This window comes from Petaurus breviceps, unplaced genomic scaffold (genome assembly GCF_028583685.1).
Source record: "Petaurus breviceps papuanus isolate PSGF00001 unplaced genomic scaffold, PetGlider_PUasm1.0 174, whole genome shotgun sequence".
Lineage (NCBI taxonomy): Eukaryota > Metazoa > Chordata > Mammalia > Diprotodontia > Petauridae > Petaurus > Petaurus breviceps.
In genome coordinates, this window is record NW_027185761.1 from 58,034,169 (window position 1) to 58,061,966 (window position 27,798).

General features: G+C 44.3%; 1 protein-coding gene across 3 annotated transcripts in view; it reads left to right on the forward strand.

Moving 5' to 3' along the window:
• Positions 1–27,798, forward strand: part of DNAH12 (dynein axonemal heavy chain 12) — a 159,501-nt gene that overhangs the window by 124,018 nt on the left and 7,685 nt on the right. The window contains exons 58-72 of one of the 3 annotated variants that reach the window (XM_069084269.1): positions 213–385; positions 3,910–4,050; positions 4,310–4,468; positions 4,783–4,927; positions 8,601–8,751; positions 9,939–10,192; positions 10,385–10,525; positions 12,687–12,824; positions 14,325–14,558; positions 14,942–15,130; positions 17,312–17,415; positions 18,982–19,186; positions 22,366–22,503; positions 24,324–24,415; positions 25,532–25,599. In XM_069084269.1, coding sequence (XP_068940370.1) covers positions 213–385; positions 3,910–4,050; positions 4,310–4,468; positions 4,783–4,927; positions 8,601–8,751; positions 9,939–10,192; positions 10,385–10,525; positions 12,687–12,824; positions 14,325–14,558; positions 14,942–15,130; positions 17,312–17,415; positions 18,982–19,186; positions 22,366–22,503; positions 24,324–24,415; positions 25,532–25,599 — 2,332 coding nt within the window. Of the gene's footprint in view, positions 1–212; positions 386–3,909; positions 4,051–4,309; positions 4,469–4,782; positions 4,928–7,510; positions 8,261–8,600; positions 8,752–9,938; positions 10,193–10,384; positions 10,526–12,686; positions 12,825–14,324; positions 14,559–14,941; positions 15,131–17,311; positions 17,416–18,981; positions 19,187–22,365; positions 22,504–24,323; positions 24,416–25,531; positions 25,600–27,798 lie in introns of those variants that run through there. The other 2 variants (XM_069084270.1, XM_069084271.1) reach the window with 2 other exon arrangements.

Sequence of the window (27,798 nt, forward strand, 5' to 3'; positions counted from 1 at the left end):
TCTGTTTCTCTTTCCCTCTCTCTCTTTCTGTCTCTCTCTCTCTCTGTCTCTCTCTCCACACACACACAGACACACACAATCTTTATATTGATTCTGGTTTTGTTGTCGTTATGTTGGGATATGCCTCTTTAAAAAGTTATGTTACTTGAAAAGATTGTTCCAGAAATTGGATATAAGCCCTCTTCCATTCTTGCTTTCTCTCACTTCCATAGATTGCAGAAAAAACAGAAATCAAAATAGCAGAGTCAAGAGAAGGCTATCGGCCCATTGCTAAGCATTCCTCAGTGTTATTCTTCAGCATCGCGGACCTGGCTAACATCGACCCCATGTACCAGTACTCCCTCACCTGGTTCGTTAACCTGTACATCAACTCAATTCATGATAGGTAAGCTTTATTTTCCCCTCCACTTATCCTTTCTGGGTGGAATTTCCCATGTTTCCTGTTTGAGGGTACTTAAGCAGACTGTTAAGTTTCTCCTTCCTGCTGAATGTTCCTTTATATCTTCTCTCTCTGTTCTGATCTCCCAATGTGGCCACTTCCCAAGGCCTCCTGATCTTCTCTCTGTACTATGTTCCTTATAGACTTCATCTGCTCTCATTATGGCAGCTGTTGGCTTCGGAGCCAGCTTCTACTCCAGGTCATTAATCCTTCCAGAGGCCCAGTTAGCTGGGCTACCATGAGGTTTTCTTTTATCTAGATCCTCCCCACATACATGATCCATACAGACCAGTGGAGCCCCAACATGTAAACCTGCTTTGCCAGGCCCACAGAATTGGAGAGGACCCCAGGAGCCTTCTTATGCAGGAGTTTTTAAACTTGTCATGGACCCCTTTGTTTGTCTAGTGGAGTATGTGAACCCCTTCTCAAAACAATGTCTCTTGCCTACATTCATAATGGAAGAAATGCTAAATTTCTGTTAGAGGTTCACAAAAATGAAGATGTAATTTTTCCCATCCAAGTTCACAGACCTCCAGTCTAATACAACTGGCACCCACAAGAGAATTCTCTTTGTAACACCACCAACAAAGACTCATCTAGTCTCTGCTTGTAGCCTTCCAGTGACAGGGAGCTCATTACTGTAGCAGCAAGCACCCTAGCATACCCAGGGTGGCTGCCAACACAGGTTCTTAGATCTGTTTTTCTAAAGGAAAGTAACTCAAAATGGGTTAACAGTCTTGTTTTAATTTTACCTAGTTCAGGGGGAAAAAGTCAGCACCCCAAACTTCAGAAAATACAGAGGTTACAAGCAGACAAAAAATACAGACAGAGAAACATCAGCAGACAGGCTTCCAACTGTCTGACCATTACATCCATACCAAAGTCAGTTACCAGAGAGGGAAGCATCAACATCTGGGTTTTCAAAGCCAGGGGGCTCAATGGCTGCCCAGAGTCTCATCTGGTCATATCACATAACTCTTCTCAAAGTGAGCCCCCTCACATCAGGATATATACCGTGTTTCCCCGATAATAAGACCTATCCCGAAAATAAGCCCTCCCTTTACTGTGTAAGATTCCTCTAAAATAAGCCCTTCCCCAAAAATAAGCCCTATTGAGATTGCTACTGTAGTGAAGGTGATCCCCTGCGCTACACGCTACATTATGGTACCCTCTGTATGCACCGTCCCCCCCCCCCCGGGTGAAACACACGCCGCGCTCTGAGCTGCATCCAATCAGAGCTGCAGCAGTGAGCGCGTCATCCTGTTCTTCCCCAGTGATTTGCTTATTGAATAAAGGTACATTTTTTTTGTTCACATTTACCTGTTTATTAAAATTGCTGTCAATGTTCATTAAAATAAGCCCTCCCCTGAAAATAAGCCCTCTGGTGTTTTCCTGTCCAAAAAAAATAATAAGACAGTGTCTTATTATCGGGGAAACATGGTGTGTGTGTATATATATATATATATATATATATAGCCTTCTCCTGGCTCAGAGAATGTCACAACCCTCTTGTCCCACTGCCCAATTATGAAGCAACCAGGTGTGGGCATTCCTGAAAAAACAAGCCTCCTGCCACAGGCTGCAGGTGACCATATTCAGCCTATTAGGGGGCAGAGTATATTTTCAAATCAAAGAAGGTTCTCATAGTCACTTAAGCCTATCAAAGGGCTTAGGGGAAGAGAAGATCTTATATTCCCATTCCCATAACAACTACCTTCCAAGGCAGTCTTTCCATTTGGAGATGGCTCTTATTAGAAACAATTTTCATGACATCATGTGTAAATCTGATCCTTTGCACCTTCTCCCATCACTCCTAATTCTGCCTTTGGGGACAAGCAGAACCATTCTCAACCCTTGAAGACATCTCTTTTCCAGGGCAAATACTCTTGGTGATCTCAACCCATCTTCATATGACATGATTGCCAGGTCCTAGAGGTGGCTGGTCCTGTAGTCAGGAAGACCTGAGTTCGAATTCTGCCTCAGACACTTACTAGCTATGTGACCTTGGCAAAGTCACTTAACCTCTATTTTCCTCAGTTTCCTCATCTATAAAATGAGGGCCTTGGATTCAATGGCTTCTCAATCTATGATTCTACAATTTTTCAATATCCTGGCTATTTTCATCGTTTTTTTTCTTAAACTGCGATGCCCACAATTGAACATCGTACCCCCAGTGCCACCTGAGAGGGGAAGAGTTCAGCACAACTATAACTTCCTTATTCCTTCCTGGATACTTGGCCTCTCTTAATGAAGCCAGAGATCATGTTTGCTTTCTTGGCTTCTTTATCATACTGTTTATTCATAGCAAGCTTGCAGTCCATTCAGACATTCAGGCCTTTTCAAATCCATACATACCCACCTGAACCCTGTATTTGTGGCCACTGTGCCTGGCCAGGAGAGGATACCTGCCATTGAAAAAGGACAGTCCCGTCAGGGGCCTGGATTCCTTAACAGGATAGGTCCTGCAGAGGTATGATTATAATGAGCTTCCTTTTAGTTATGCATGCCGAAGGAATTCTCAGCAGGTGGAGTGCTGGGGGCAGTGGAGAGGTGAGAAACCGTGGGACACCCAGCAAGGCATAGAATTCACCTGGTTCTTGTGGGCAGCTCCCTGCGGTTTCTGCTTCTTTGTCCCGGGCAGCCCCAGATGGTGCGGGTCCCCTCTGCACTCCCATAAGTGGAATCCAGTTATATCAGCACCATGGCCAGCAACTCAACTGGTGCTACCACCCAAGGCTTCAGTGATAGTCTTTATGCAGAGGACTTCCACACTTGGCTTGAAGATCTAGAAACTGCTACCTATGCCCCAGGCCCCACATCTCTAACTGGCACCTTGTTCTTGTCTTGTAACATCTTTCCCTTTCTCTCCATGGATCCAAATCCTCCCATCCTTTGAGATACAACTCATATTCCACTCGGAGGTTTCCTTAGGTTTTACTCTAGCTGAAAATTCTTTCTTTCTTTCTCTCTCCCTCCCCCCCTCCCTCTCTCTCTCCCTCTCTCTGTCTCCCCCTCTCTCTCTTTCCCTCTCCCTCTCTGTCCTCCTCTCTCTCCCCCTCTCTTTCCCTCTCTCTCTCCCTCTCTCTCTCCCCCCTCTTTCTCTCTCCCTCTACCCCTTCCCTTCTTTTCCTTTTTTGCTTTCTTTCTTATCTTTTGTTGGTGCCTAGATTTCCTTGTTGTAAGTTATTTCATGTGTACATGTCTATCTCCCCATCCAGACTGTCTCTTTATTCTTTGCATTTCCTCATGGTGCCTTCCATTCAATGCGTGCTTGTTCATTTATTTCAGTCTTGCAATTGGGTAGAAGGATTAAATCAGGCATATTTGAAAAGTGGTTGAAAAAATGGAAATCGTATTTCACTTTTCAGTGCAATAATCATATTGTGTGTTTGTGACACTGAAAATTCAATGATTAAAATGTTTTTTAATTTAGATTTTTTTCTTCTTTTGCTCTAATTTCATCATTTTAGCAACCGATCCAAGATTTTGGAAAAGCGCCTGCGTTACTTAAATGATCACTTCACGTATAACTTATATTGTAATGTGTGTCGGTCCCTGTTTGAGAAGGACAAGCTGCTTTTCTCCTTTTTGCTGTGTTCTAACCTGCTTTTGTGAGTGGCATTCCCCCCACCCCAAACCCCTTACCTCCCCCCCTTAGCTTAATGAACAAAACCTTAGTGAGAAAAATAGAATCTCAACCCAAGCACTTCTTCACCCAAGTATTCTGCATTTTCTCCTTTGGGAACCCTGCAGCCTGCCCTCCTTTTCACTGTATATTTGACTAACCCTGAAAGTTGTTAGAATACTTTTACGCTGTTCTCAGTACCTTTCCAGTATCTCCCTCTATTGGTGTTTGCTTTTGAAATACAGAGCCAAGAAAGAGATCAAATATGAAGAATTCATGTTTCTTTTGACTGGTGGAATTGGCCTGAAGAGCCCTGAGGGAAACCCTGATCCTTCTTGGTTACAAGAAAAGAGCTGGGAAGAGTTGTGCCGAGCCAGTGAATTCCCGGCCTTCAAAGACCTCAGGTAACTGAGTTGCCAAGATGTCACAGAGCAGAGCACTGAGTAACCAGATAAAAGAGGCCAGGGGTTAGTGACTATTCAAGAATAATCCTGTAGGAGCCCATGATTCCCCTCTCTCAAAACCAAATCTTGTTTCACTTTTACTTAGTAGAGTGTAAGTTCTTGGAAGGCAGGAAGTGTTCCATTTTTGTCTTTGCATGCCCAGCACTCAATATGGTGCCATACACAGAGTAGATACTTCACAAATTTTTGTTGTATTGCATTCACTTATTTCAAATAAAAGGGAAATAATTGCTATGAAAATGTTTGTCTTTTAGGGAACATATCAAGAAAAATATTAAAGAGTGGCGTGAAATCTATGATAGTAAAGAACCACATACTGTTCCTTTCCCCAAACCACTGGATACAGATCTGAATGAGCTGCAAAAGATCATTTTGCTTCGTTGCTTAAGGCCTGATAAGGTAACAGAGACTTTGTTTCTTGGTCCAGTCTTTCCGTCTTCCTCAGAGTTGCTTTCTCACCCTCACCTTGTTATGAGGTTCTGGGATTAACTAGGAACCTGGAAAGCTTGGGCTTCCTTCCCTGCCATGAAGCCTGGGAAATCTCCCAGGCAAAAAGGATTGGCCCAGCTTCCATATTTGCAAGCCTGCTAGCCACAGTGTAGAGAAATGAAGTAAACTCAATAGGTAGGCAAGAGAGTTCAGCATCATCAAAACCATCTCCATGTCTCATGCTCCTCATTCAGATAGGAGATACAGTCCTCATCTGTAACTTTCTTTTAAAAATCTACTGTTTTTATATAATTCTATAATTATCTGTTTATGCCTCCGGCCTCTCCTGGATGGTCATCTCCATGGGGGCTGGGATCCAGGTCTTATTAAAGCTCAGTATCTCCTCCAGCATCTAGCACAGTACTGAGCACACAGTAGGGCTAATGCATATTTGTTGAATGAAGGAATCACTTTATGTGGATGGATTCTTTCTAGATTTTTTAAGAGAAAACACCAAGTCACTGCCTTGAGGCTGCTCAATGATGCAGCACAGAGGACACTAGAGCTGGAGTCAGGAAGGCCTGTGTTCAAACCTGACCTCAGACCCTTGATAGCTTTTTGACCTGACTGAGGCAAGTCACTGAACTGTCTGCCTCCAATCCTCCTCTGTCAGATGGGGTTTGTCATAGCACCTACCCCTCAGAATTGTTGTGAGGGTCAAGTGAGGTGATGTTTGTAAAGTGCTCCACAGAAGCCTCACCATCCTGCCAGTGTTAGCCGTTCTCACTGGCACGGCTCAGAAATGGCACCTCGTTTCCTGTCCCATCAAGTCTGTGAGGTCTGCAAAGCATGGTCCAAGAGATTCCCTTTTGGTGAAGCAGCTTCGCTCACTCCTCTGTTTGCCTCTTAGCTATCCTTGCCTGTCTGCAGAAGGCCCTTTTTGCTTTGGTCTTGATTATGGCAAGAAAGTCAGGATTGATAGCTCTCCTAGTGGCCCATCCATCATCTTGTGGCAGGAACTTAGAAACCCTCCAACAGTACGAAGAAACCTAGATAATGACTCCTGTTCAGAGAGTGCCCACCTTTCTCACAAGCACCCTGGGGGACAGCTATTAAAGGCAAGGACAGAGGTGACTGACCTGTTCTTGGTCACCCTGCTGGAAGGCATCAGAGGCAGGCTTGCAGGCAAGCGCTCAATCTCCTAAACACCTCCCCTCCCCTCTCTACTGGAGGAGAGTGGAACATGTTCATGAATAAGTGAGTAAGGCAGTTCGAGGAAGGAGAAGTCATTGACAAATGGGAAAGCTGCTCGAAGAACATAAAATTTGAACTGATCCTTGATGGAAGATCAGTAAACCAACAAGCGGTCATTAAATACCTACTGTGTGTCAAATGCTGGGTTCTAGAGATACAAAGATGGAAGCAAAGAGTCTCTGCTTTCAAAGAGTTTGCGTTCTATTAGACAACAGATACAAGCTTGTAAAGTGTGAATATACACACACAGTAGGTGCATTTTAGAGGGGTAGGTCTTATCAGGGGTGTGTGAGCACGTGTGTCTGGGTCTGGAGACGGGTGGTGGTGGTACAGGAATAGCTTCATGCAGAAGATGGTGTTTGAGCTGAGTCTTAAGGGAAATCTTCTGCTTTGAAGAAGCAGAAATGAGAAGTGAGGACATGCCAGTGTAACAATATGGTGACAGGAGATGGAGGGTCTTGTATGAGCTACAGTAAGATCAGCATGAGGATTTGGAATGTCTCAGAAGAGAACTGAGCCCATTCTTGACATTGAAACCTACTGGGATGAATGCTCCATGGCAGGAGAGAGGATGCTGAGTTTGATGAATAGATTAGTAAGCGCAGAGTGTGTGAAATCAGGTAGAAAAGACTCTGGGAGGCCTCCAGCACTGGCGGCCTGCCCCATCACTATCCTGACATCCAGGGCAGGGGATATCCGTCATACCGTGGTTGCATCCCTGGTGTTTTACATGTAGTAGCCATTCAATCAGTTTTTTTTGTTGCTGATGTAACATTCCCTTGGACTTCACTCACTGAACAATTTGGGTCCCTAGAAGGCTATTGTGCGATTCTTGGGGGCAGCTCATGAAGTCCCACCAGAGGGCTTCCCCTCAATAGGCCATTAGACCAAATTACTTCTGTAACAAAGACACTTGCTCAAACAGCATGTCAAGAGTAATTATGCCGTGTTTCCCCAAACATGAGAAGTACAGTCTCCGACAGCCTTGGCCAGGGCCCGGAAGAGAAGAGCAGGCATGAGCCTCAAGCATAACAGTAGGGAGAGAGCACAGAGAGGGAACACTCATGGCCAAGGCATCCCTGTAGTCTGGAGCCGCAGGTCCTGCCGGGTGTCCTACCTCCAGAGGATTCTTATGGGGCTTTTGTAGACTTTTTTTCCACCTTGGCTGGTCTGGGCGTATTCTTCATCTGAAGTCAGTCAGTCAGTCAGTCAGTCAGTCAGTCAGTCAGTCAGTCAGTCAGTCAGTCAGTGAGTCAGTCAGCACTTCTTATTGTTTATTTTATTACATTGTGTTCACAGACTCGGATCTTGTTAACACTAAGTGCCGCTGCTCTGCTTGCTGAGCAAAGATGCCCTGCCCGTATCTGCTTAGCTGCACCTTTGCTTCCACCTAGAGGCTGTGTCCCACATTGTGATTTTTAGTTGTTTGGTTAGAATGCAAAATGTCCGCTTGCCAAAAAGACTGTTTTATGGAGAACTCACACAGGGCGAGTGTTCACACAGTGCTCAGAAGAAGGGATACAGGGACACTCTCAAGGTCTCTCTCAAGAACTTTGGAATTGATTGTGTGACGGGGAGACACTGGCACAGGCCCACCCCGCATGGCGGCCCACATCAGGGAAGGTGCTGTGTTCTCTGAGCAAAGCAGAACTGAAACAGCTCAGAGCAAATGTAGGATGGGCAGATTTGGAGAATCCACCCCAAATGTTCACACAGACTATTTGTGCCTGACCTGTGGTAGAGCATCCCGAGCTCCCGTCGGTCTGATCAGCCGCAGTGGGATGCATTGAAACTTGACTCTAGCATGGTGATGTCATTTTGGGCCTCTTGGAGAACGAAGGACAGCCACTAACCAGCCTAGTGTTACCGAGCCCTTCCCACTACGACCGGAATCTCTCAGCTTCGAGATGGTTTCTCGCGTCCAGGTGGGAGTTGAGAAAATGTTTGCTTCTCTTTTAGATGCACCGGATTCTTCCTTGCTCGAAAGTCCCTTCTTTCCTCATGTTGTCTAGGGGCTTAGCTTCAGTTCTGTTATTTCACCGACTGTGCCCCTCTGGAAATCTGAAGTATCTGAGGAGCTCAGGGACAAAGGGTCATGCCGGTTTATCCCTGGAGGCACATCCTCAGCTTCTTCATCAGATTCAAGTATTCAAGGCCTCCTGTCCTTTCTAGGCTGGGCAGTGTTGACGTTCCATGTGAGGCCTTTCTCCTTTACCTTTCCGTGCCTGTCTTTTCACAGGTGCAGGCCATTTACATCTCCATCAATGAGCTGGCATACTTTGCTTTACATCAAACCTTTGCTTTAAATATTAAGCAAAATGCTTCATTCAGAACTATACAAAGTCAAAACCCACTTAACCGCTAACTTTTCATTTTCTATTTTAAACAGATTAGCCCGGCCATAACAAATTATGTAACTGATAAACTGGGAAAGAAGTTTGTTGAACCTCCGCCTTTTGATTTGGCAAAAAGTTATTTAGACTCAAATTGTACCATCCCCCTCATCTTTGTGCTGTCTCCAGGAGCAGATCCCATGGCTAGTAAGTGCGTGGAGGGTGGGGACTCTTAAGAACCTGACAAATTCACAAAAACTAGCCGTGTGACCTTGGGCAAGTCACTTAACCCCAACTGCCCTCCAAAAAGCAAAAAATTAAAAAAGAACCTTACAAATGGAACAGGGACCAGCACCCCTTTTGGTGAATTTGGATTGGTATGGGACTAAATTGAATGAATGGAAAAATGCATGGAAAAAGATTAATTGGGCGTTTACTGTGTGCCAGGCACTATACAGATACAAGCATGCAAGACCATCCCTGCCTTCAAAGAGTTTACATTTTAACAGGATCTTACCTTCCAGTGTGAGAAATGTAGAGAGAACTCTGGACTTGCTGTCAGGAGAAAGCTGAGCTTTGGATTCCTCCTCTGATGCGTGTTAGTCACATGGTTATGAGTGGGTCACTTCTAAGTCTCAGTTTCCCCATCTGTAAAACAGGGATGATTACACCTCTGATACGGAGCTCACAAGGTTGTTGTGAAGACCAAGTGAAGTCTTGTAAAGTGAACCTTCCACTCACTCTTGCCCCATGGCTGTTCTGCACACACAAAAACAGCCACACACATATTTATATGCACAAATACATATATATTTTGAATGTACTTACAGCTTCTATGTATATGTTGTCTGCCCCATCAGAATGTAAGCTCCTTGAGGACAGGGGTTGTCTAACTCTTGTCTTTGTATCACTACACTTGGCACATGCCTGGCCCACATATGATAACGAATGCTTGTTGATTGATTGATTAAAGTTCTGTAAGAAGAGGCATCATGGCCTGGTGGATAGAGAACTGACCTTAGAGAATGGTAGATCTGGCCTAAAGTCCTACTTTTGCTACAAGAAAAGAGTACTATAAAATACTAATAGTTATTGTGGGACTTTGTTCAGTCATTTGGGTATTTGTGGAAAATGGCGATTATGGTTTTGAATGTTCAAACATGCAGACCCTAAGGGACTTTTGAATTTGGTGGGTTTTTTGTAATTTTATAAGCTTTAGAATATGCCAGTCCATCAACGACCTGTGATTTTGACCATGTGGGACTTCTTTCCTCTGGTAGATCCCAGCTGTTTATAACTTAGAGGTAATACAAGTCACAGGTGGGCTTTGAGCCAGGTGTGTCAACTTCCTTAAAAATTTTTTTATAATACAATTTTTCCTTTGCTCCTCTTAGGCCTTCTGAAATTTGCAAATGATAAAAATATGTCTGGAAATAAGTTTCAAGCCATCTCCCTAGGACAGGGACAAGGGCCAATCGCGGCAAAGATGATCAAAGAGAGCATGGAGGGAGGAACGTGGGTTTGCCTACAGAACTGCCATCTTGCTGTGTCGTGGATGCCGATGCTTGAAAAAATATGCGAAGACTTTAGCGTTGAGACCTGCCAGCCGGCCTTTCGGCTTTGGCTCACAAGCTATCCGTCTGAGAAGGTACACCAACGTTGGGCAGACATTGGCCCCTTTCTGTCAGGACTTGTTATACTGCCCATTTAGAGTGGGCCTGCAGGGATTCATCTTATCTTGTCCTCTCTTTCATTCCTGTTTTCTGGCGACTGCTATACCTGTTTATAGGATTTTGAAGTTGGTGACTTTCTGTCATTCTCCATCTTTTTCCCCCTTTAGTTTCCAGTAACAATTCTACAGAATGGAGTTAAAATGACAAACGAGCCCCCCACAGGTCTCCGGCTGAATCTCCTTCAGTCATACCTCACCGACCCTATTTCTGATCAACAGTTTTTCAGAGGATGTCCTGGCAAGGAACAGGTGAATGTTTTTTTCTTGGGGGAAGTGTTCACAGCTTTGCTTTTTCAGTTCATTCTTTGCTATGACCTTTAAAAATCTGGGTAATGGGAGTATGATTTCCCCCTTCCCCATCTGCTGGATTGGACCGAGGTCTGCAGGGGCCGTCCTGTGCACAGGCTACATTTTACCGAGTCAAACTTTTTATTTTTGCCAAAAACATATTTTAAGTTCTGAGTACTTTCTCACTTGAAAGCGTAAAATTTTCTAAGGCACTCTCAAGTCTGAAGTGGACAGAATGGCAAATCTTGTGTCTTTGAAGGCATTTTTTACTACAAGGTGCTATTTAAATTGTGTGTGTGTGTGGGTGCATGTACGAATTTGAGCACTCATTAAGATGCTGTGCTCCTCCTTCTCTTCTGACTCTTCTGTTTCCATTAAGGACTTCTTTTCTCCCTCTGCCATCTTAACTCGAGGTACTCGCCAAGGCTCAACTATTACTCTTCCGTCCTTCTTTCCCTTCATTCTCTATTTGAAAAGCTCACTCTTCTGGCTTCAGCGCTCAGGCCTTTGGTGAGGACCACCCCCATCTCTAGTCTCAGCTCACCTTTCCCTCTAACTTGCAGCTGAAACCTTCTGTATGTGTTGTCTTCCTCATTCCTCCAAACCAGTTCATCCTCATGACTTTCCCGTTTGTCAGTGGTATCCACATCTGTCTATCATGCCTGAATTATGGCTAGTCTATGAGCCAGATTCTACGGAATCACAGAGGCTGAGAGTTGGGAGGGAACCCTGGGGTCCATCCAGTCTAACCTGTCCAGAAAAGGAATCCCCATTAGAACACAGCCTCTCAGTGGCCACCCATCTGCCTCCTGAAGACCTCCAGGAAGGGGGAACTTGCCTCCTCTTGAGTCTTTCTAGCTTGGGAATTTGGAATCTGTTTGACCAAATTCATCTTCATTAAAGTCCCAGTTTATTCATGTCATTTCTGTCCTATAGAACATATGATGACTCCCTATTTTCTGCCATATCAGAGATCATCAAATCAGTCTTCATAATCTGACTTCTACCTGTCCAACCAGGTTTCCCACTAACTCTCAAACTTCAGAGAGTAGTTTTTGAGTGTGTTCTCAGGAGCAGAGGTGTCAAACATGAGCCCACAAACTCCCCAGGCTCTGACCACATTAACATGCTATTGTGAGATATTGAACAAAATAAATAGAAACACAAAGGAATATAGATAGTATTAGCATGAGGTTTCTAAGTCAGTATGTGACCATAGGGATCCTCATGTAGCCCCATTACTACCTGAATTTGCCATCACTGCTCTAGAACACTTTTCCTTTGTTTTCTTGTAAGACTCAATGGTCTCATTGTTGGAGACAGGCAGATTGCCACTATTCACCCTGTACAATTCTGGTTCACATTTTATCACAAAATCTCCATATGGGAGCTCCCTAACAGGTTGGAGTCTGCCCTTTGGGTCTTTTGATATTCCATGGACATCAGCCTAAGATGTGGACTTTATTTTTGCCATATGACCAACCCCCTCCTTTTCTGGGTACACACAATGAGCAAAATAAAACATGTTCTGTATTAAGCAACATTCTGGCTGAGGGAAGGTTTTCTGGTGTTTTAATCTGCTTTTGGCTCCTCTCAGAGGAGTGGGGCCCACTTACTGACCAGGACTAAAGAAGGGTTATCCATGGGTCGGTCAACATGAAGTGGCCCCTCTGTGCCAGGCACTGTGCTGAGATACAAGAAGGCAGAAGACCTGAGGGGCCCCTCAAGGAGTCCACAGTCCATTGGATGGGATTTCATTGGTATAAAAGCCCTTTCCCAGTGTGGGTCTGCACCTGCTTGGCAACTCACAGTCTTAGAAATGTGGTGTGACCTGCCCGGGGTCATGGGGCCCAGACCCCAAGTCTCCTGACTCTGTCTCAGCCTCCCTCTCCTCTGTATCGTGTTTCATTACATTAATAGTGGCAGATAAAGTGGCTTGTCCTGGGTTCTGAAAAGATGAGCTCTGTCATCTCTTCCCTGTTGGGATGGTTAGATGTTAGTGGAGAAAGTCCTGCAGGGCAGAACGGTCACAGAATTATAACATGGCGGCAATAAGAGGGATGCAGGCAAGGAGGGGCCGTCGGCGTCTCAGGGTTGGGGTCTGCTTTGTCTTGCCCCCCAGGCGTGGGAGAAGCTGCTTTTTGGAGTTTGTTTTTTTCATGCCCTTGTCCAAGAGAGGAAGAAGTTTGGCCCTCTCGGGTGGAACATCCCCTACGGGTTTAACGAGTCTGATTTGCGCATCAGCATCCGGCAGCTGCAGGTAAGACACTTTCTGTTATTTCTGGCATATTTCAGTAGCTGTATTCAGGTCAAAATTTGGTCCTCAAGAAACAGACTGAGCCAGAGCCCAGGCTTGCTTATTTCTCCAGTAGGGAGCCGGACCCGACATGGGATCACTTATGGGGAAGGGCAGGGAGGCCCCTGATGATGGCATTTATGCCCCTCTCCCTGAGGAGTTTTTCTCGTGAGATCTTTGAATCACAGACTTAGGACTAAAAGGGACCTCAGGAGCTACTGAGTTTAACCCCCCTCATTTTACCCGTTAGCAAGGTCAAGAGAAGGAAGTCACGGTGGCAAGTCCAAGGGGCAGGATTTGAACACAGGACCTTAGACTCCAAATCCTTGAATGGCAATATGCACGGAGTCTGTTCATATTCACCTTATGCTTCTCCATTGATCTTTGAGTGACCCTCAACTCGACCTCTTCTAGGGGTGTCAGAATGTCTGATTCCCAATTCTACAGTATCAGTGGAAGAATCTTTTTTTTTTTTGGAGGGGGGGAAGGCAGGGCAATTGGGGTTAAGTGACTTACCCAAAGTAAGTGCTAAGTGTCTGAGATCACATTTGAAATCAGGTCCTCCTGACTCCAGGGCCGGTGCACTATTCACTGTGCCACCTAGCCGCTCCCAGTGGAAGAACCTTGGGGTTGAAAAGACAGTCCTTAGCTTCAGGGAGAAGCATGGGGCTGTTGAAAGCACCTCAGCACCTTCCAAGTCCTAAGCCAAGTTTTCAAAGGGCTCAGGGAGAAAGTAGGTGCTTACAATAAACACTGGGGGACAATGGCAGGGACCCTTTATAAAACAGGGAGAAACTGTGCCCCTGATGCCTGGCAGAAATCCCTCCACCACATGAGAAATAGAGCGCCTGAAAATGGGCCAGAACTGGCCTGAAGTGATGCCCCCTGATCCCTCTTGGCTCTGCTCGTGGTGGGACCTGGGTCTGTCACTTCATCTCTCTGTTGGACACTGGCACGTTGTTTGTCAATCAGAGTGGGTGCCCAAGATGCTCTTCGAGGCCTTGGCCTCTTCCTGTGATTAAATCTGGCCTCAAACACTTACTAACTGTATGACCCTGGGCAAGTCACTTAACTCTGTTTGCCTCAGTTTCCTCATCTGTAAAATGAGGTGTAGAAAAATGGCAAACCGCTCTAGTATCTTTGCCAAGAAGACCCCAGATGTGATCACGAAGAGCTGAACACACCTGAAAATGACTGAACAAAAATCTAAATTCAACCTGGTAGTAACAAGGCTGTTTGGCTTGTCCGTATTTCCTTCTGAATTTCTGTCATCTGTGTGTTTCTAAGGGTTTTATTAATGCATTCTTCTTTCATCTCTTTCATTGCTCATGAATTCTCCCTTTTCTTCAAAACAGAGACCCTCCCTCAGAGCAAATAAGTCTAGGCAAGCAAGACCGAAAACAGCGTTGAAGTTCAGATAAGGCAGAGACGCTTTAACAATTCACTCGTTTTCCTTGATTTCAGTTATTTGTAAATGAGTATGAGGCGGTTCCCTTTGAAGCCATCTCTTACCTGACTGGTGAGTGTAACTATGGAGGACGAGTGACCGACGACTGGGACAGGCGCCTCCTGCTCACCATCCTGGCCGATTATTACAACCCAGAGATCATTGAGAACCCGCATTATATGTTTTCTCCCAGTGGAAACTACTATGCCCCGCCTCGGGGTACCTACGATGATTACATTGAATTTATTAAGGTAACTCCTTGGGCTGATTAAAGGGTTTGGGTGCCTGGTGTAATCCCATGTGTCCCAAACGCTTTGCACTGTAGCTGGCACATGGAATCGAGGACTGTATTTTGATATGGGAAGTCTTGAGTTTAAATGTGATCTCAGACAGTCACTAACTGTGTGACTCTGGGCAAGTCAACCTCTGTTTGCCTCAGTTCTCTCATCTATAAAATGGGGACAATGATAGCCACTACCTGCCAGGGTTGTAAAGCTCCCTATGAATGCTAGTATTATTATTCCTTCCTTTTGTTCCAATCAGGGATAATTGGAAAAGCTGTCTTTCCAGTGATATTTGAGACTGCTGCTCTGTGGGCCCTGTATCATGTGAATGATCTGGCATTTTCTTACAGAAACTTCCATTCTCTCAACAACCTGAGATATTTGGGCTGCATGAAAATGTGGACATCTCCAAAGACCTCTACCAAACCAAGACCCTTTTTGAATGTTTGCTCTTAACCCAAGGGGGCACCACCCAGTCTGGGTCATCGGCTAGCGCTGACGCCACTTTGCTTGAAATCACCCATGATATCCTCAGAAAGGTATGTAAGGGCTTTCCTTGGCGCACCTTGTCCTTCCTGGGACGACTGTGTCGTGCCCTTCTGTGAGCAGAGCAGACCTGGATTTCTGCCCCTGGACCTGAGGGGTGCAGAGCGGGACAGGACAGGCAGGCGAGGAGACCTGCCCAGACAGAGAAGGCGGCGGAGGCCCAGAGAGGGGTTTCGGATATACGCCGTGTAGAGCTGTAGCTTGGACTGGAATCCAGATCCTCTGACTTGGCCATGTTCCATGTGCTTTCCTGAGCCTCAGCTTCCTAATCTATGGAATGGGAATAATGATAATGACGTCTCAACCTCATAGGGTGGGTCAGGGACTGACGTGATAACTGTCTGTAGTTGCCAGATGCTGTTATCAGCAGCAGCAACATTGCTATTATTTTCATTATTATATTTGAATTGATTACAGATGACCCAGTGAAAGTCAGGGGTTTGTTTCCGTTTGTTTCACAGTTTAAAAAGATCTCTCGAAGGAAGGGAGCACAGACAGTCCCTCACTAGTCCATGTTAAGGTTTACAAAGCACCATCTTCCTAACAGCCCTGTGGGCTCTGCTGGACAAGTATTACGAGCCCTATGTTTTTATTTTCCAAATGAGGAAACTGAATAGGAGAAGTTCAGTAATTCGCTGTGGGTCACATAGTTAGAATGAGGAACTGCATCCTGGCGTTCTGGCTGCTCCTTTGGTCTTTCCATCACTCGGTGAAAAGGCCGCCTTCTCTTTAGTGTACTTCTCTCAAGGAAATAGCTTTTTATGGATTGTTTTGGCTGCTGGCCATGGTCACGTCTCCCTTGTGCCCCTGGAGCGTGGCTGGGCTCTTTCTCTTGAGTTATATCCAAGCTTCGAGGATGGCTAACCTCTCAGCTCTCCTCCCTCTTTTTATGATATTTATTTACAAGAGGCTCTGAAGAGCTCCCTTTTCTAGTGATTTTTAGGATCGTTTCCCAAATTGCTCTGGTCCTTTTTTTTTCTGAGCAGATCCAATGACAGACCTTTCTAGACTTCCCAGCCGCTAACCTTGTGTTATTTTGTACGTGCACATTACATTTATTTATCTTTGTGCAGCTCCCGTAGTAGTGTCTTTCTTTTTCCTTTTTGTTTTTGTAGCCCCAGGGCCTTGCACATAGTGGGTATTTTAGAAATGCTCGTCAGATTGAATTTTTAATTCCAAATAGCTTATAAAAAGATCTGTGTGGCCCTGAGTGAGTGACCTCTGTCTGCTTCAGCTTCCTCATCTACAAAATGGGGCTGATTGCAATACTCCTTCTAGGGTCCTGGCGAGGGTAAAATGAGGTGTTTGTGAAGCACCCCACAAAAGCTAGCTGGTACGATGATTATTATTATTACAAAAAAGGACCCATTTGACAGGAGGATTCTTTCCTCTAAATTGGAGCTCTCCTGGTCCTTTGAAGCCTGTGACACTGTGAGGAGTCAGAGGCTCTGGATTCAAATCCTACAGCTGCCTTTGACCCTGGCCAAAACTCTTAACCTCCCTGGGCCTCAGTTTCCTCCTCTGTCAAAGGAGGGGGTTGGGCTAGATGACCTCTGTGGTAGGTAATATTAATCCTAACTCTAAATGTGCACTTTACAAATATGATCTCATTTGATCCTTACAACAGCCCTGGGACGTTGGTGCTGTTATTATCCCCACTTTACAGGTGAGGAAACAGAGGCAGATAAAGGTTAAAAGACTTGCCCAGGGTCAAACAGTAGGTGTTGGGTTGGATTTGAGCTTGGGTTCTTCCTGACTCCAAGTTCGACATTATATTCACTTAGCCACCTAATTGCCTGCTCTGTGAAACTTTTAATTTACTGAGGGATAAGCATCTGTTTATAAAAGACATGTTTATCTACCTCTTAAAGGTGTTGGGGTACTATGGAAAGATCTTGGGTTCTAGAGCCCTCTAGAGCACTCGAATTTGAAGCCTGCCTCTGACCTTTGTTTCCAGGGCGATCTTGGGCCAGTCCCTCAAATTCTATGAGACTCAGTTTCCCCCTCTCTAAAATGAGGAGGTTGGGTAAGATGGCCTCCCAGAGGCCATTTTGCAAATGGGAACGAGTTCCACCCAGTAATATCCCCATTCAGTTCTAGGGCTGTGATTAATCACCTAGGAAGCACCTCGGTTTGGCTCAAGGAGGAACTTATTTAACAATTCATCATCCTAGCTCCCCCTAGACTTTGACATTGAAGCAGCCTTATGGAAGTTTCCTGTAAAATATGAAGAAAGCATGAATACAGTCTTGGTGCAGGAAATGGAGAGATTTAACAAGTAAGCAACAGTTATATTCTTATTGATTCCAGCTTTTTTTTGTTTTGTTTTGATTCTAAATTTTAAACACTTACCTTAAAAAAAAATAACAAAAAAAATTGAGCTGTTATTTCACTGGGTCGGGTTCTTCCCCCAGCAGAGACTCCCTGCACTAGTGCAGATGAACAATTGTTTTGCATATTAAAGTTACCCTTAAGGAGGTGAGGCTTACCGAGGTTGGTTATGTAATGAATGCATCCACCAAGCACTGAGCTTGCCCTCCTTTATTGACTCCAATGATAAATGCTTGCATCCCCCCTCCCCCCAATCCCCTGAGCTCACCTCAACAGCCTTGAGAATTCAGCCAATGTTCTGTATTGGCCTTGGAGCATCATGACCACAGAAGCCCATACCTTCTTGGCTGTGATACTGATTCACAAGAAATTAAGGGCAGTTTTGATCGATGTTCTCATCTTCAAACTCCATGAAACAAAAAGCTTCCAAAATATAATGGAAGAAAACCTAATGATGTGGTCAGAGGACAAGGTGTACATTAGCCCTGTTTTCTTTTCTGCCATTGGAATTGTACCGAGGTACTCACTTCAGTGAGTCCACAGAATGTGGGCTGACATCCCAACACTCCTATTCAGTGATGGAAAAAGTAGCTGTTGGGGGTGGCTAGGTGGCTCAGTGAATAGAGCACTGGCCCTGGAGTCAGGAGGACCTGAGTTCAAATCCAGCCTCAGACACTTAACACTTACTAACCATGTGACCTTGGGCAAGTCACTTAACCCCAATTGCCCCTCCCCCCCCCAACAAAGGCAAAAAGAAAAAGTATCTGTTTCATCCATTTGTGCACAATGGGACCCATATCAACTATAAAAGGTTAATGGCAAAGTAGTGACTTGTCCTCAAAGGATTTCTATCAGAACCCAGAGGAGGAGAGGAGAGAGAGAATACCAGTGATGCTGCCATTCATGCCAGTTATATACCGCTTCCAGGTTTGCATGGTGCTTTCTGTACCTCATCTAATTGAAATCCTCCTGGGGCTGCAGAGTTGGAGGAATTGCCCTGGGGACATGCTGTGTCTAATGTGGGAGACCTGAGAGCAGCTCTTTTCTTAAGTGGTGCTGAAGATGTTGGTGGATGGACAGACAGACTGATAATCTGTGTGATGGACAGTGGGTGTACTAGGATTTGCATCCCCACTTTAATGTTCCCTGTCTACATGACCTTGGGTGTGTAACATCTTGGGGCCTCAGTTTCCTCACCAGTAGAAAGGAATTTATTTGGGAGGCAGTTGGAGTTAAGTGACTTGCCCAGGGTCACACAGCTAGTACTAGTGTCTTGAATTCAGGTTCTCCTGACTCTGGAGCCAGTGCTCCATTCATTATGCCACCTTGCTGCCCCTGAAATATCCCTTATTTAAAGAGTATTGTCAAGTGGCCCTTTATGTAAGTGAGAGACAGCCGTGAGTGGTGGCTGGAGATGGAAGGCTGTGCATCTTCTGTCATTCACTAGGAAGCCATGTTCATGTCACCACCATTCCAAAGGCATGTATCGCTAACTGGGCTTTTCAACTTCCAGCCTGAGCAGAACCATCCGCCGTACTTTGAGCAACCTGGAGAAGGCCATCAGGGGGCTGGTGGTTATGGACTCTGAGCTTGAGGCTCTGTCCAGCAACCTGCTGGTGGGGAAGGTGCCGGAGTCGTGGGCTAAGCGCTCCTACCCCAGCCTCAAGCCCCTGGGAAGCTACATAACCGACTTTCTCTGCAGGCTGAACTGTTTACAGGTAAAGAAACCCAGCGGATTGGACTGTTCTTTTGGGAGTTATGGAGTTTAAGCTCACATTCACCAACTCACAGCGTAAAAATCTGCCATTCAGAGCCTGCCAAGGTTCTTAATGTCTTCAGGGTGGTGGAACCCAGGCACTCCAAGGCCCAAGGCTGATTGGCATTGCCTGGGCCACGTGCTGTGCAGCTTTTAGAATTTCTGGAATGGTTAAAGTGTGAAGTAGGCACAGGAAGATCCCAAGAGTGGCAGTGGCCTCCCCTCTGTAGTCACATTTCGCTGCCCCTCCAGGAAGGACCAGGTTTAAAACCTGGCATTGCTGCTTCCTCTGCCCTATGAGACTGGTCTCTGAGGTTGGCCGAGCCGAGCTCAGAGGTCCCTAATGGCTCTTAATGGAGGAGCCTGCCATTCTGAGAGAAGCCTGGACCAATTACTTTGTCCTGGACCTGAAATCCCAGCCCAGAAGCTGTGCTACACGTCGGGGCTCCTGGGGCAGGAGGAGAAGAAGGCTCATGCTAGGCTCATCAACATGGTTGGAGAGAGCTGTAGGTTTTTCTCTCCTTTTTCTTCTTTCAGGACCAGCAAGCCCCATCCTGGGTGAGGGGTTGGGGGCAAAAGAGATGGAGGGAGGGAAAGAGAGAGGGAGAAAGAGAGACACAGAGAGAATCATGGAATCCAATCCTTTGGTTTTTATCCAGTTTTCGAGGGTGCATTTGAAGCTGTGATCTCGGGGATGGGGCTGTACATTGCAGGGGTGCAGACTGCCCCACCAGCTTGCCCAGCCTGGGACTCTGGCCGACGTCTCAGCCCGGTATTTGGAGCAGGGCATTTCTCTAGATCTTCAGATTTTTTTCATGTTCAACCGAATTTCATTTGTCCACTTTTTTGGACCTTTTGGGATTTTTTGTAGTTTATGGCCCCCAAGCCCTCCAGACACTCACTGTTCTTGAGTCTTTGTTCCTCTCTTCTCCTGTTCCATCTCTTCTTTCCTCCTTCATCAGCCTCTTGCTCTTCAGACTCCACCTCCTGATCGTGTGGTGGATTCTGCCCAGCTAGAGAGCTTTTGTTTTCATCCCAACTCTTAGTACAGTGACTTGTACACAATATGTGATAAATTAATCTTTATTAAATTTTCTTCCTCTCTCATAATTTCTTTTTTTTTTTTTTAAGCAATCGGGGTTAAGTAACTTGCTCAAGGTTACACGGCCAGTTATTTCTGGGTGGGTGCTGAGTGTCTGAGCCCAGGATTCGATCTCCAGGTCATCCCAACACTGGAGCCCGTGTTCTTACTCGCTGAGCCACCTGGCCGCCCCTTCTCATAATTTCATTTAGAAGGATCCTGGGGGGAAAATTTTTTTTTAAAGGGGCGGCTAGGTGGTGCAGTGAATAGAACACTGGCCCTGGAGTCAGGAGGACCTGAGTTCAAATCTGGCCTCAGACACTTAACACTTACTAGCCGTGTGACCTCGGGCAAGTCACTTAACCCCACATTGCCCTGCCTTCCCCCCTCCAAAAAGAAAAAAAATTTAGAAGGCTCCTGGGAGCTCTTTGTAACTGTAGAGCAGTAGCATGAATATTATACTTCCCTTTATCCTGGTTGTCTCAATAAACTCTTCCTGTGGCACATTCAAGGCTCGGTATTTCTGTGTTCATCTTCTTTGCACCTCCCTTGGGTAGATGTTGTCTCTCCTGCCCCAGAACTTTACCCAAGAGTTGATCCTGCAATGAGACATTGCATGCGATGTCTCTGTTTGTCCCACATATTTGCCTTTATTTACCTCAAGATCTTCTTCAGGCCTTTGAATCTTCACGTTACAAATACACTCACTTAGAAACTCCTGTGGATCCATGTTGTCCTGGGGCATTCTCTCTGTCAGGCCATGCACAGCCCTCTATGCCTTCTCTTCCTGCTTGATTTCTTGCCCTTGTCTTTCTGTGACTCCTCCCTGGCAGTCCCAGCACATGGACTCCTTCCCGGCCTTGGTTCTTTTGCTATTACAGGGTAAGTACCAGAGCAGCCCTTGTGTCATCACCCCCACCTCCCTTTCCTGCCCCTGTCCTTGATAATGGGCTTTTCTTCATTGCTACATTGGTTTCTTAAACTTTCTCTTTGCTTCAGTCAATGATATAAGCTTCACTTTGAGATGACCTTGTCTCTTTCATTTCCTTTTTTTTTGGTTGGTAGCTTATGAACTGTCCATAGTTTACTATCCACTTGGAAAGATGAGACATAGGAATCATCCAGCAATTATGTAAAATTAATAGTAATTGATGACATAAAATATTTTATTAATTGTATAAATAATATACTATATATGTAACTATTATGTTAATTATATATTACATATAACTATAGGTAATATGTCAATATGTAATATAATTATGCATTATCTAACAATGTATAATTATAATAATATAAGGTATAAATATGATAGATGATTACATGTCATCAGTGCTTACATAAAACATTGTAAAGCCAAGGGTATCTTTGTGGGGAACAGGGAGACAGAGCTTGGCTCTCAAGAGTGGGTGGGGACAGCTTTAAACACACTTGACCACGATTGGCTCTCATTTGCTCCCACCCCCAAAGGAGATCATGGTACATTGAACAGTACAAAACTTGCTCATGTTTGTCTTTAGAATGCATTGTACTTTTTCCAGCTAATTGATTTTCCTAATTAAGTCTTCTTTGAGATTTTGTTGGATCCCCCTGATGTCCATCAGACAGTCAGAACATATTTCTTAAGCACATGTGCCAAGACTGGATGTGTCCTTCCTCCAGGGATGAAGATTATAACCCACCCAGTGCAGCACTTGCCCTTGTCTTCCTATAAATCCTCTATGGGGTGTGGGGGAGTTCATCAGTATTTGGGGGAGCTTCCTTTACCTCCTAACATTGCATGTGGTGTGTCCGTCGGTGACCCCTATACCCAAGATGTCTATTAGGTAAAAATCACAGATGTTTATTTCCCTGTCCCCCAGACAATTCTGTAAGACTTTGAAGGTGCAGGATAGGTATAGATCCACATTGTTAGAGGGGGTTTTCTTACTGGGAAGTTCCCAATATCAATGAAATCATAAGTCTGGTAAAAAAATCTGCATATAAGTCATTAAGATGGTATCAGATGAAGCTCGTATAAGTTGTAAAAAGGAAGTAATTTTGTTGTTTTTCCTTCATAGATCTGGTTTGAACAAGGAAAACCCAATGTGTTTTGGCTCTCAGGTTTCTTTTTCACCCAGGCCTTTTTAACTGGAGCCATGCAGAATTTTGCTCGAAAGTACACTATCCCGATTGATTTGCTGGGGTATGAATTTCAGGTACAGTCAATCATTCTTTGATCTCATTAGTATATTACATTCATGGAAATAGGATTTTGTCTTGGGAGGCCTTCAGAACTAGCCTTCAACTTTTTACTTATTCCTTGTGCTCCCTAAAACTTAAGGAAAATATATAGTATATACCTCATCCTTGTGACAGAAATGTTATTGAATCTGGTCATTTTTTATGAAAGATTATTGTGAGTATTCAGCTTGAGATTTTTATGTGGTGTGAGTGGCAGGTCAGAATACCAAGACTGTCCCTGGCCTTGGCTTTTCTTTTCTTTCTTTCTTTCTTTTTTTCTTTTTTGGAAGGGGGAAGGCAGGGCAGTTGGGGTTAAGTAACTTGCCCAAGGTCACACGGCTGGTAAGTGTTAAGTGTCTGAGGTAAGATTTGAATTCAGGTCCTCCTGACTCCAGCACTGGTGCTCTATTCACTGTGCCACCTACTTGCCCCTGGACTTGACTTTTCATGGTTGTGTAGTCATCACTAGAAACATAAGTGATGGATAGATACAATTTGACTTGACATTTCTAGGGGATAGAGAATATGTAGAGGGGGAGTGAGGGAGACCCAAATTCAAATCCTGCCTCAGATGCTATCACCTTGGACAATAATAGATAATAATAACTGACTTTTATATAGTACCTACCATGTATCAGGCACTGTGCTTAATGCTTCACAAATATATAACTGGATTTGACAAGTCACAGCCCCTCTGTGCTTCATTTTCTGTATCTGTAAAATGAGGGGGTTGGCCTCTAAAGTCCCTTTCATTTCTGAACCCTATAAATGGTGATTTCCAGCATTTACTTGTCATGTGTGCCAAATGATTCTTATGAGGTGGTTTATCTTATTAGGCAGCCTCAGGACTGACTTCAAACCAGCTGAGAGCAGAGCTGTAAAACATGGGGATGCCTTCTTACTGTCTCCCTATCTCACCTGGAGGCCCTCAGAAATATGGATGTGACTGCTCCGTGGTTGCCCCACCCCCCCAAAGTCCCCTGGTTGTAGTGTCCTCTGCCAGGGCTGACCTTTTCCCCAAGCCTGGCAGGGTTCAGGGCTGGGAGTTTCTAGGGATCAGGCTACACACAGTAGGACTGTTCTCAGTATTTACTCTTCTCCCTAGGGCAGAATTTGCTTCCAGCAGAGACTCAGCTAGTTACTGCTCTGCCTGGAAAATTCTAAGGCAGTTGGAACGTCTAAGCTTTCAAAAGAGGGCTACAAAACCTATAAAATTCTAATTGTTGGAGCTCCCACACATGGATAACACTTTTTTTTTTATCTTGGAAATGCTTTGCTCTTATTTTGATGCCTGTGTGCAGAAGAGTAAGTCCCAGCCTTTCTTGTAAAATTCTGACTACAGATAATTTTCTTATGTGAGGCTAAGCACTGAAAATTCCAGTTTTTGTAATATTGCAAAATAAAAACCAAATAAATTAATTTGGATGTTTAAATAAAGGCCCTATCACATCTTTGTCATTGAATTATCTCATTTTCAAAGTTGACTCTGTTTCAGTAAGGCCAGAATTCATTCATTCATTCATTCATTCATTCATTCATTCACTCACTCACTCATTCATTAGGTGCCAACTTTGAGTTGGAATACCATTAGAATTCCCATACAGTAGAAATCTTGGAAAGACTGAAGTCAAGGAAAGTTGATCAGAGCATGGGGGCCTTAGTGCAGGAAAGCCACATGCTTCATCTTGTCAGAAGATTTTAAAACCTTGGGCACTTAAATCTTCAGATAGGGCCAGCACTGACTGCAGAGAGGTAACAGTTGTGTTAGCCCTCCTAACTGCCCTTGTCCTTTCAGGTGATGTCTAAAGACTCAGTCAGTGAACCACCCACAGATGGTGTCTACATCCACGGCTTGTACCTCGACGGAGCACGCTGGAACAGCAGGAGGCTAGTTTCAGTTCTAGATAAATTAGAACACAGTGACATCATTCCCAGCCACTCATTTAATACCTAGCATTGCACTCAGTATGGGGGTAATATAACGCTGTGGTCTCTGCCCTTGAGGGATGCTGAGGGGAGGCAGGGAAGTCCTATCTCACCAAAGGAATTCATGTTGAGTCTGGATGGCCGCAACTGTAGAGAATCCTTTCTGGTATGGGTTGGACCAAGTCAACGAGCATTTATTAAGTGCCTACTGTGTGCCGGGTACTGTGCTGAGTACCAGAGGTACAAAGAAAGGCAAAAAGACAGGGCCCTGCCCTCCAGGTTCTCACATTCTAATGGGGAGACCGCATGTCAACAATGAGGCACATACAAGATGTACATGGAGAGAATAGATGGAAATGGGTCTGAAAGGGGAGGCATTAGCCACTGAGGAAACTGGAAAACTAGAATAGAATTAGGCCTGAAAGCCTAGTGTAGCACATTGTTTTAGATCTTCTCTGTTTTCTCTATACCTCTGCTACTAGCCCTGCACCCTTCTGGAACCCTGCTATTAGTACCTCCCCCTCTGATTATCTTGTATTTATAGCATATGTATTTTATATTGCATATCTTTATTATGAACATTTATATATAGTATATATATGTAGTATTGCATAAATTTCTGCTGTATATTTTTTAATATGTACAAATTATCGTCCCTGATAGAAGAGAATGTCAGCTTCTTGAGGGCAGGGATTTTCTCTCACTCTCTCTTATTCTCCCTCCCTCCCTCTCTTTTCCTCTCCTTCTTTTTCTCCCTTCCTCCAGCCTTCTCTTTCTCTTTTTTTATTGTCTCTCTTTTTATTCCTTCCTCCCTTCCTCTCTCCTGCAACTAGTGGTACAATGCCTGGCAACATAGCTACAGTTAATAACTGCTTGCTGTTGGGTAGATTTCCCTCATCCCTTTCTCCTTTTTTTTTTTTTAAAAGAAAACAACCTACAACAAAACCCAATATACTTCTTAGTTACCTGTTTTTCCATATAAAAATTCCAGTAAAATACCCAAAGGCTTGTTGCATTTTAAAAAATTTCATTTTTCAATTTGTTTCTCATATCTTTTCTCTTTATTTCTCTCTACAGAGGATTGCTCACCGAACAGCATCCTAAAGTTCTCTTTGATTTGATGCCCATCATTTGGATAAAACCAAGTAAGTATGTCTAATCACAAAGTTTCTTGGAGTATCCAGGGGGATAAATGGTGGCTATCCTTCCAAACAGCAACAATGCACCCCCAGAATTTCTCACTGACATTTTAGTAACAAAGAGTGACTTTGCCCCTTAAGTTTATCTTTAAAGTAGAATTTTGTTGATGGCTAAATGGATGCATTTGCTTGCTTGGCTTTTCTTCTTTTTTGAGGAGAATTGGTTTCAGAAGGGAAACGAGTTTGTAACGCAAATGTTTGCGGTGGAGGACAATTGTTTGGGGTTATTCTGCTCTGCTTCTCTCTCCTCCATGTTCTAGAGAATGTGCCCAAAGTGGGCCTGGGAGGAATCCTTTCTCTCCTTTCCCCATGCATTTATGTCTGTTGAAAATCATAGAGGTTTTGCTGCTTGCCTACCTCTAGTATCTAAATCTGACAGTTACCTGTGGGCATCTCAGCGCATCCAGGAAAAGACTATTGGTACCCACCCAGAAGGATGACCAGGGCCCTGGACTGCAATCCTTGTGACCTAAGGGAGGGGTAGTGAGAGCTACAACCCATTCCCTGAAATGGCCATATTCTCCTTCTTGATGATCTTTTCCCACCATTTCTTTTATTTTCTTTTTTTTTGCTTTTTGGAGGGCAATTGAGGTTAAGTGACTTGCCCAAGGTCACACAGCTATTTTTTGTGTTAAGTGGATCCGAACCCAGGTCCTCCTGACTCAAGGGCCAGTGCTCTGCCCCAACCCACCATTGCTTTTCCACAGGTCTCGCTTCTTTCTGAACCCTGGATCACAATAAAATCATGCTTACTCACAAATTTAAATATAGAATTAGTTTGGGAAGGATTTATCCCATGTCTACATGTGCTTTTTTCCTACTCCTTTACTGAATGTTTAAGAAGGCATCTTTAATAGGTCCCAAGCCTTTTTTCTCACTAATTTTCTTCTCAGAAGGTCAGGGCCTAGTAGATAATGAGCCAGCAAAGACTTGGGTTCAGATTCCATCTCTGATCTCCACTAGCTGCATTACCCTGGGCACCTGTCTTTCTCATTTATAAATATTTGTGTCATTGGCCCCCCAAGTTGTTTCCATCCTTAAACCAAGGCTCCTAAAAAAAGATGAAAATCTACATAAACAAGTGCCTCCATATAGAAATTAAGTTCTACTGTAAAAATCGATAGATAGCAAAGAGAATAGCAAAAATAATAGGGATCAAAGGATAATAATACCTCACAAGGTATTGTTGTCAGGATCATATAATATTATGTAAAGTACTTTATACATGCCAATAATTATTGTTAAAAATAGCTTAGAAGTCTTTTTTTTATGTGACTTCCCTCCTTAAAGCCACTATTTTTAATCTGAACTTTTTTTTCTTCTAATTTATGAGGTTTAGGAATTTGGTTTTCATATAGTTTTATTTCCTGCCTGAAGTTTGACTGTTTCTCCCCTTTTTCATTATCTATAATTAGGAGGCAGGACATCTGGTTTAGATACTCTGCTCTGCCCTTTGTAATATAGGTGACCCTGCTAGGCAAGCAGCTTGACCTCTCCTGGCCTTGGTTTTCTGATCTGTAAAATAAGAGTAGTTGGACTAAATGTTTTATAAGGTTTGTTATATAATTTGATAATCTGCACCTTCACTTATTCTTCCTCCCAGGATGATGTTGAGGGTCTTGACATAAGCAAAAACCATAACCACTTTGTCCTCCAATATGTCTATCTTCTGATTTTTAATAGTTGGCCCCAGGTGAAGTGCTGTGAACAGTATTTAGCAGCCATGTTTCTAATATATAAATAGCATATTGGTATATATACCAAGTGGGGGCGTAAGATATAGGAAGACTGGAAAGGTTGGGAAGGGGATAGGGTATAAAGGGTTTTGAATGCCAAATAGAGGATTTTGTATTTGTTCCTAGAGGTGATAGGGAGATGCCAGAGTTTATTGGGAAGGAGGGTGACACAGTCAGACACGTGCTTTAGGAAAACCACTTTAGTGGCTAAATGGAAGCTGGACTAGAGTGGGAGAAACCTGAGGCAGGCAGAGCTGCCAGAAGCTGTTGCAATAATCTATGTGTGAAGTGATTAGGGCCTGCACCAGGGGGGAGATTGTGTCAGGAAGAGAAGGGGGAAAAATCAAGAGATGCTGCAGAGCTGAAATGGACAAGGGATGGTGCAGAGGTGAAAATGACCAGAGATGCT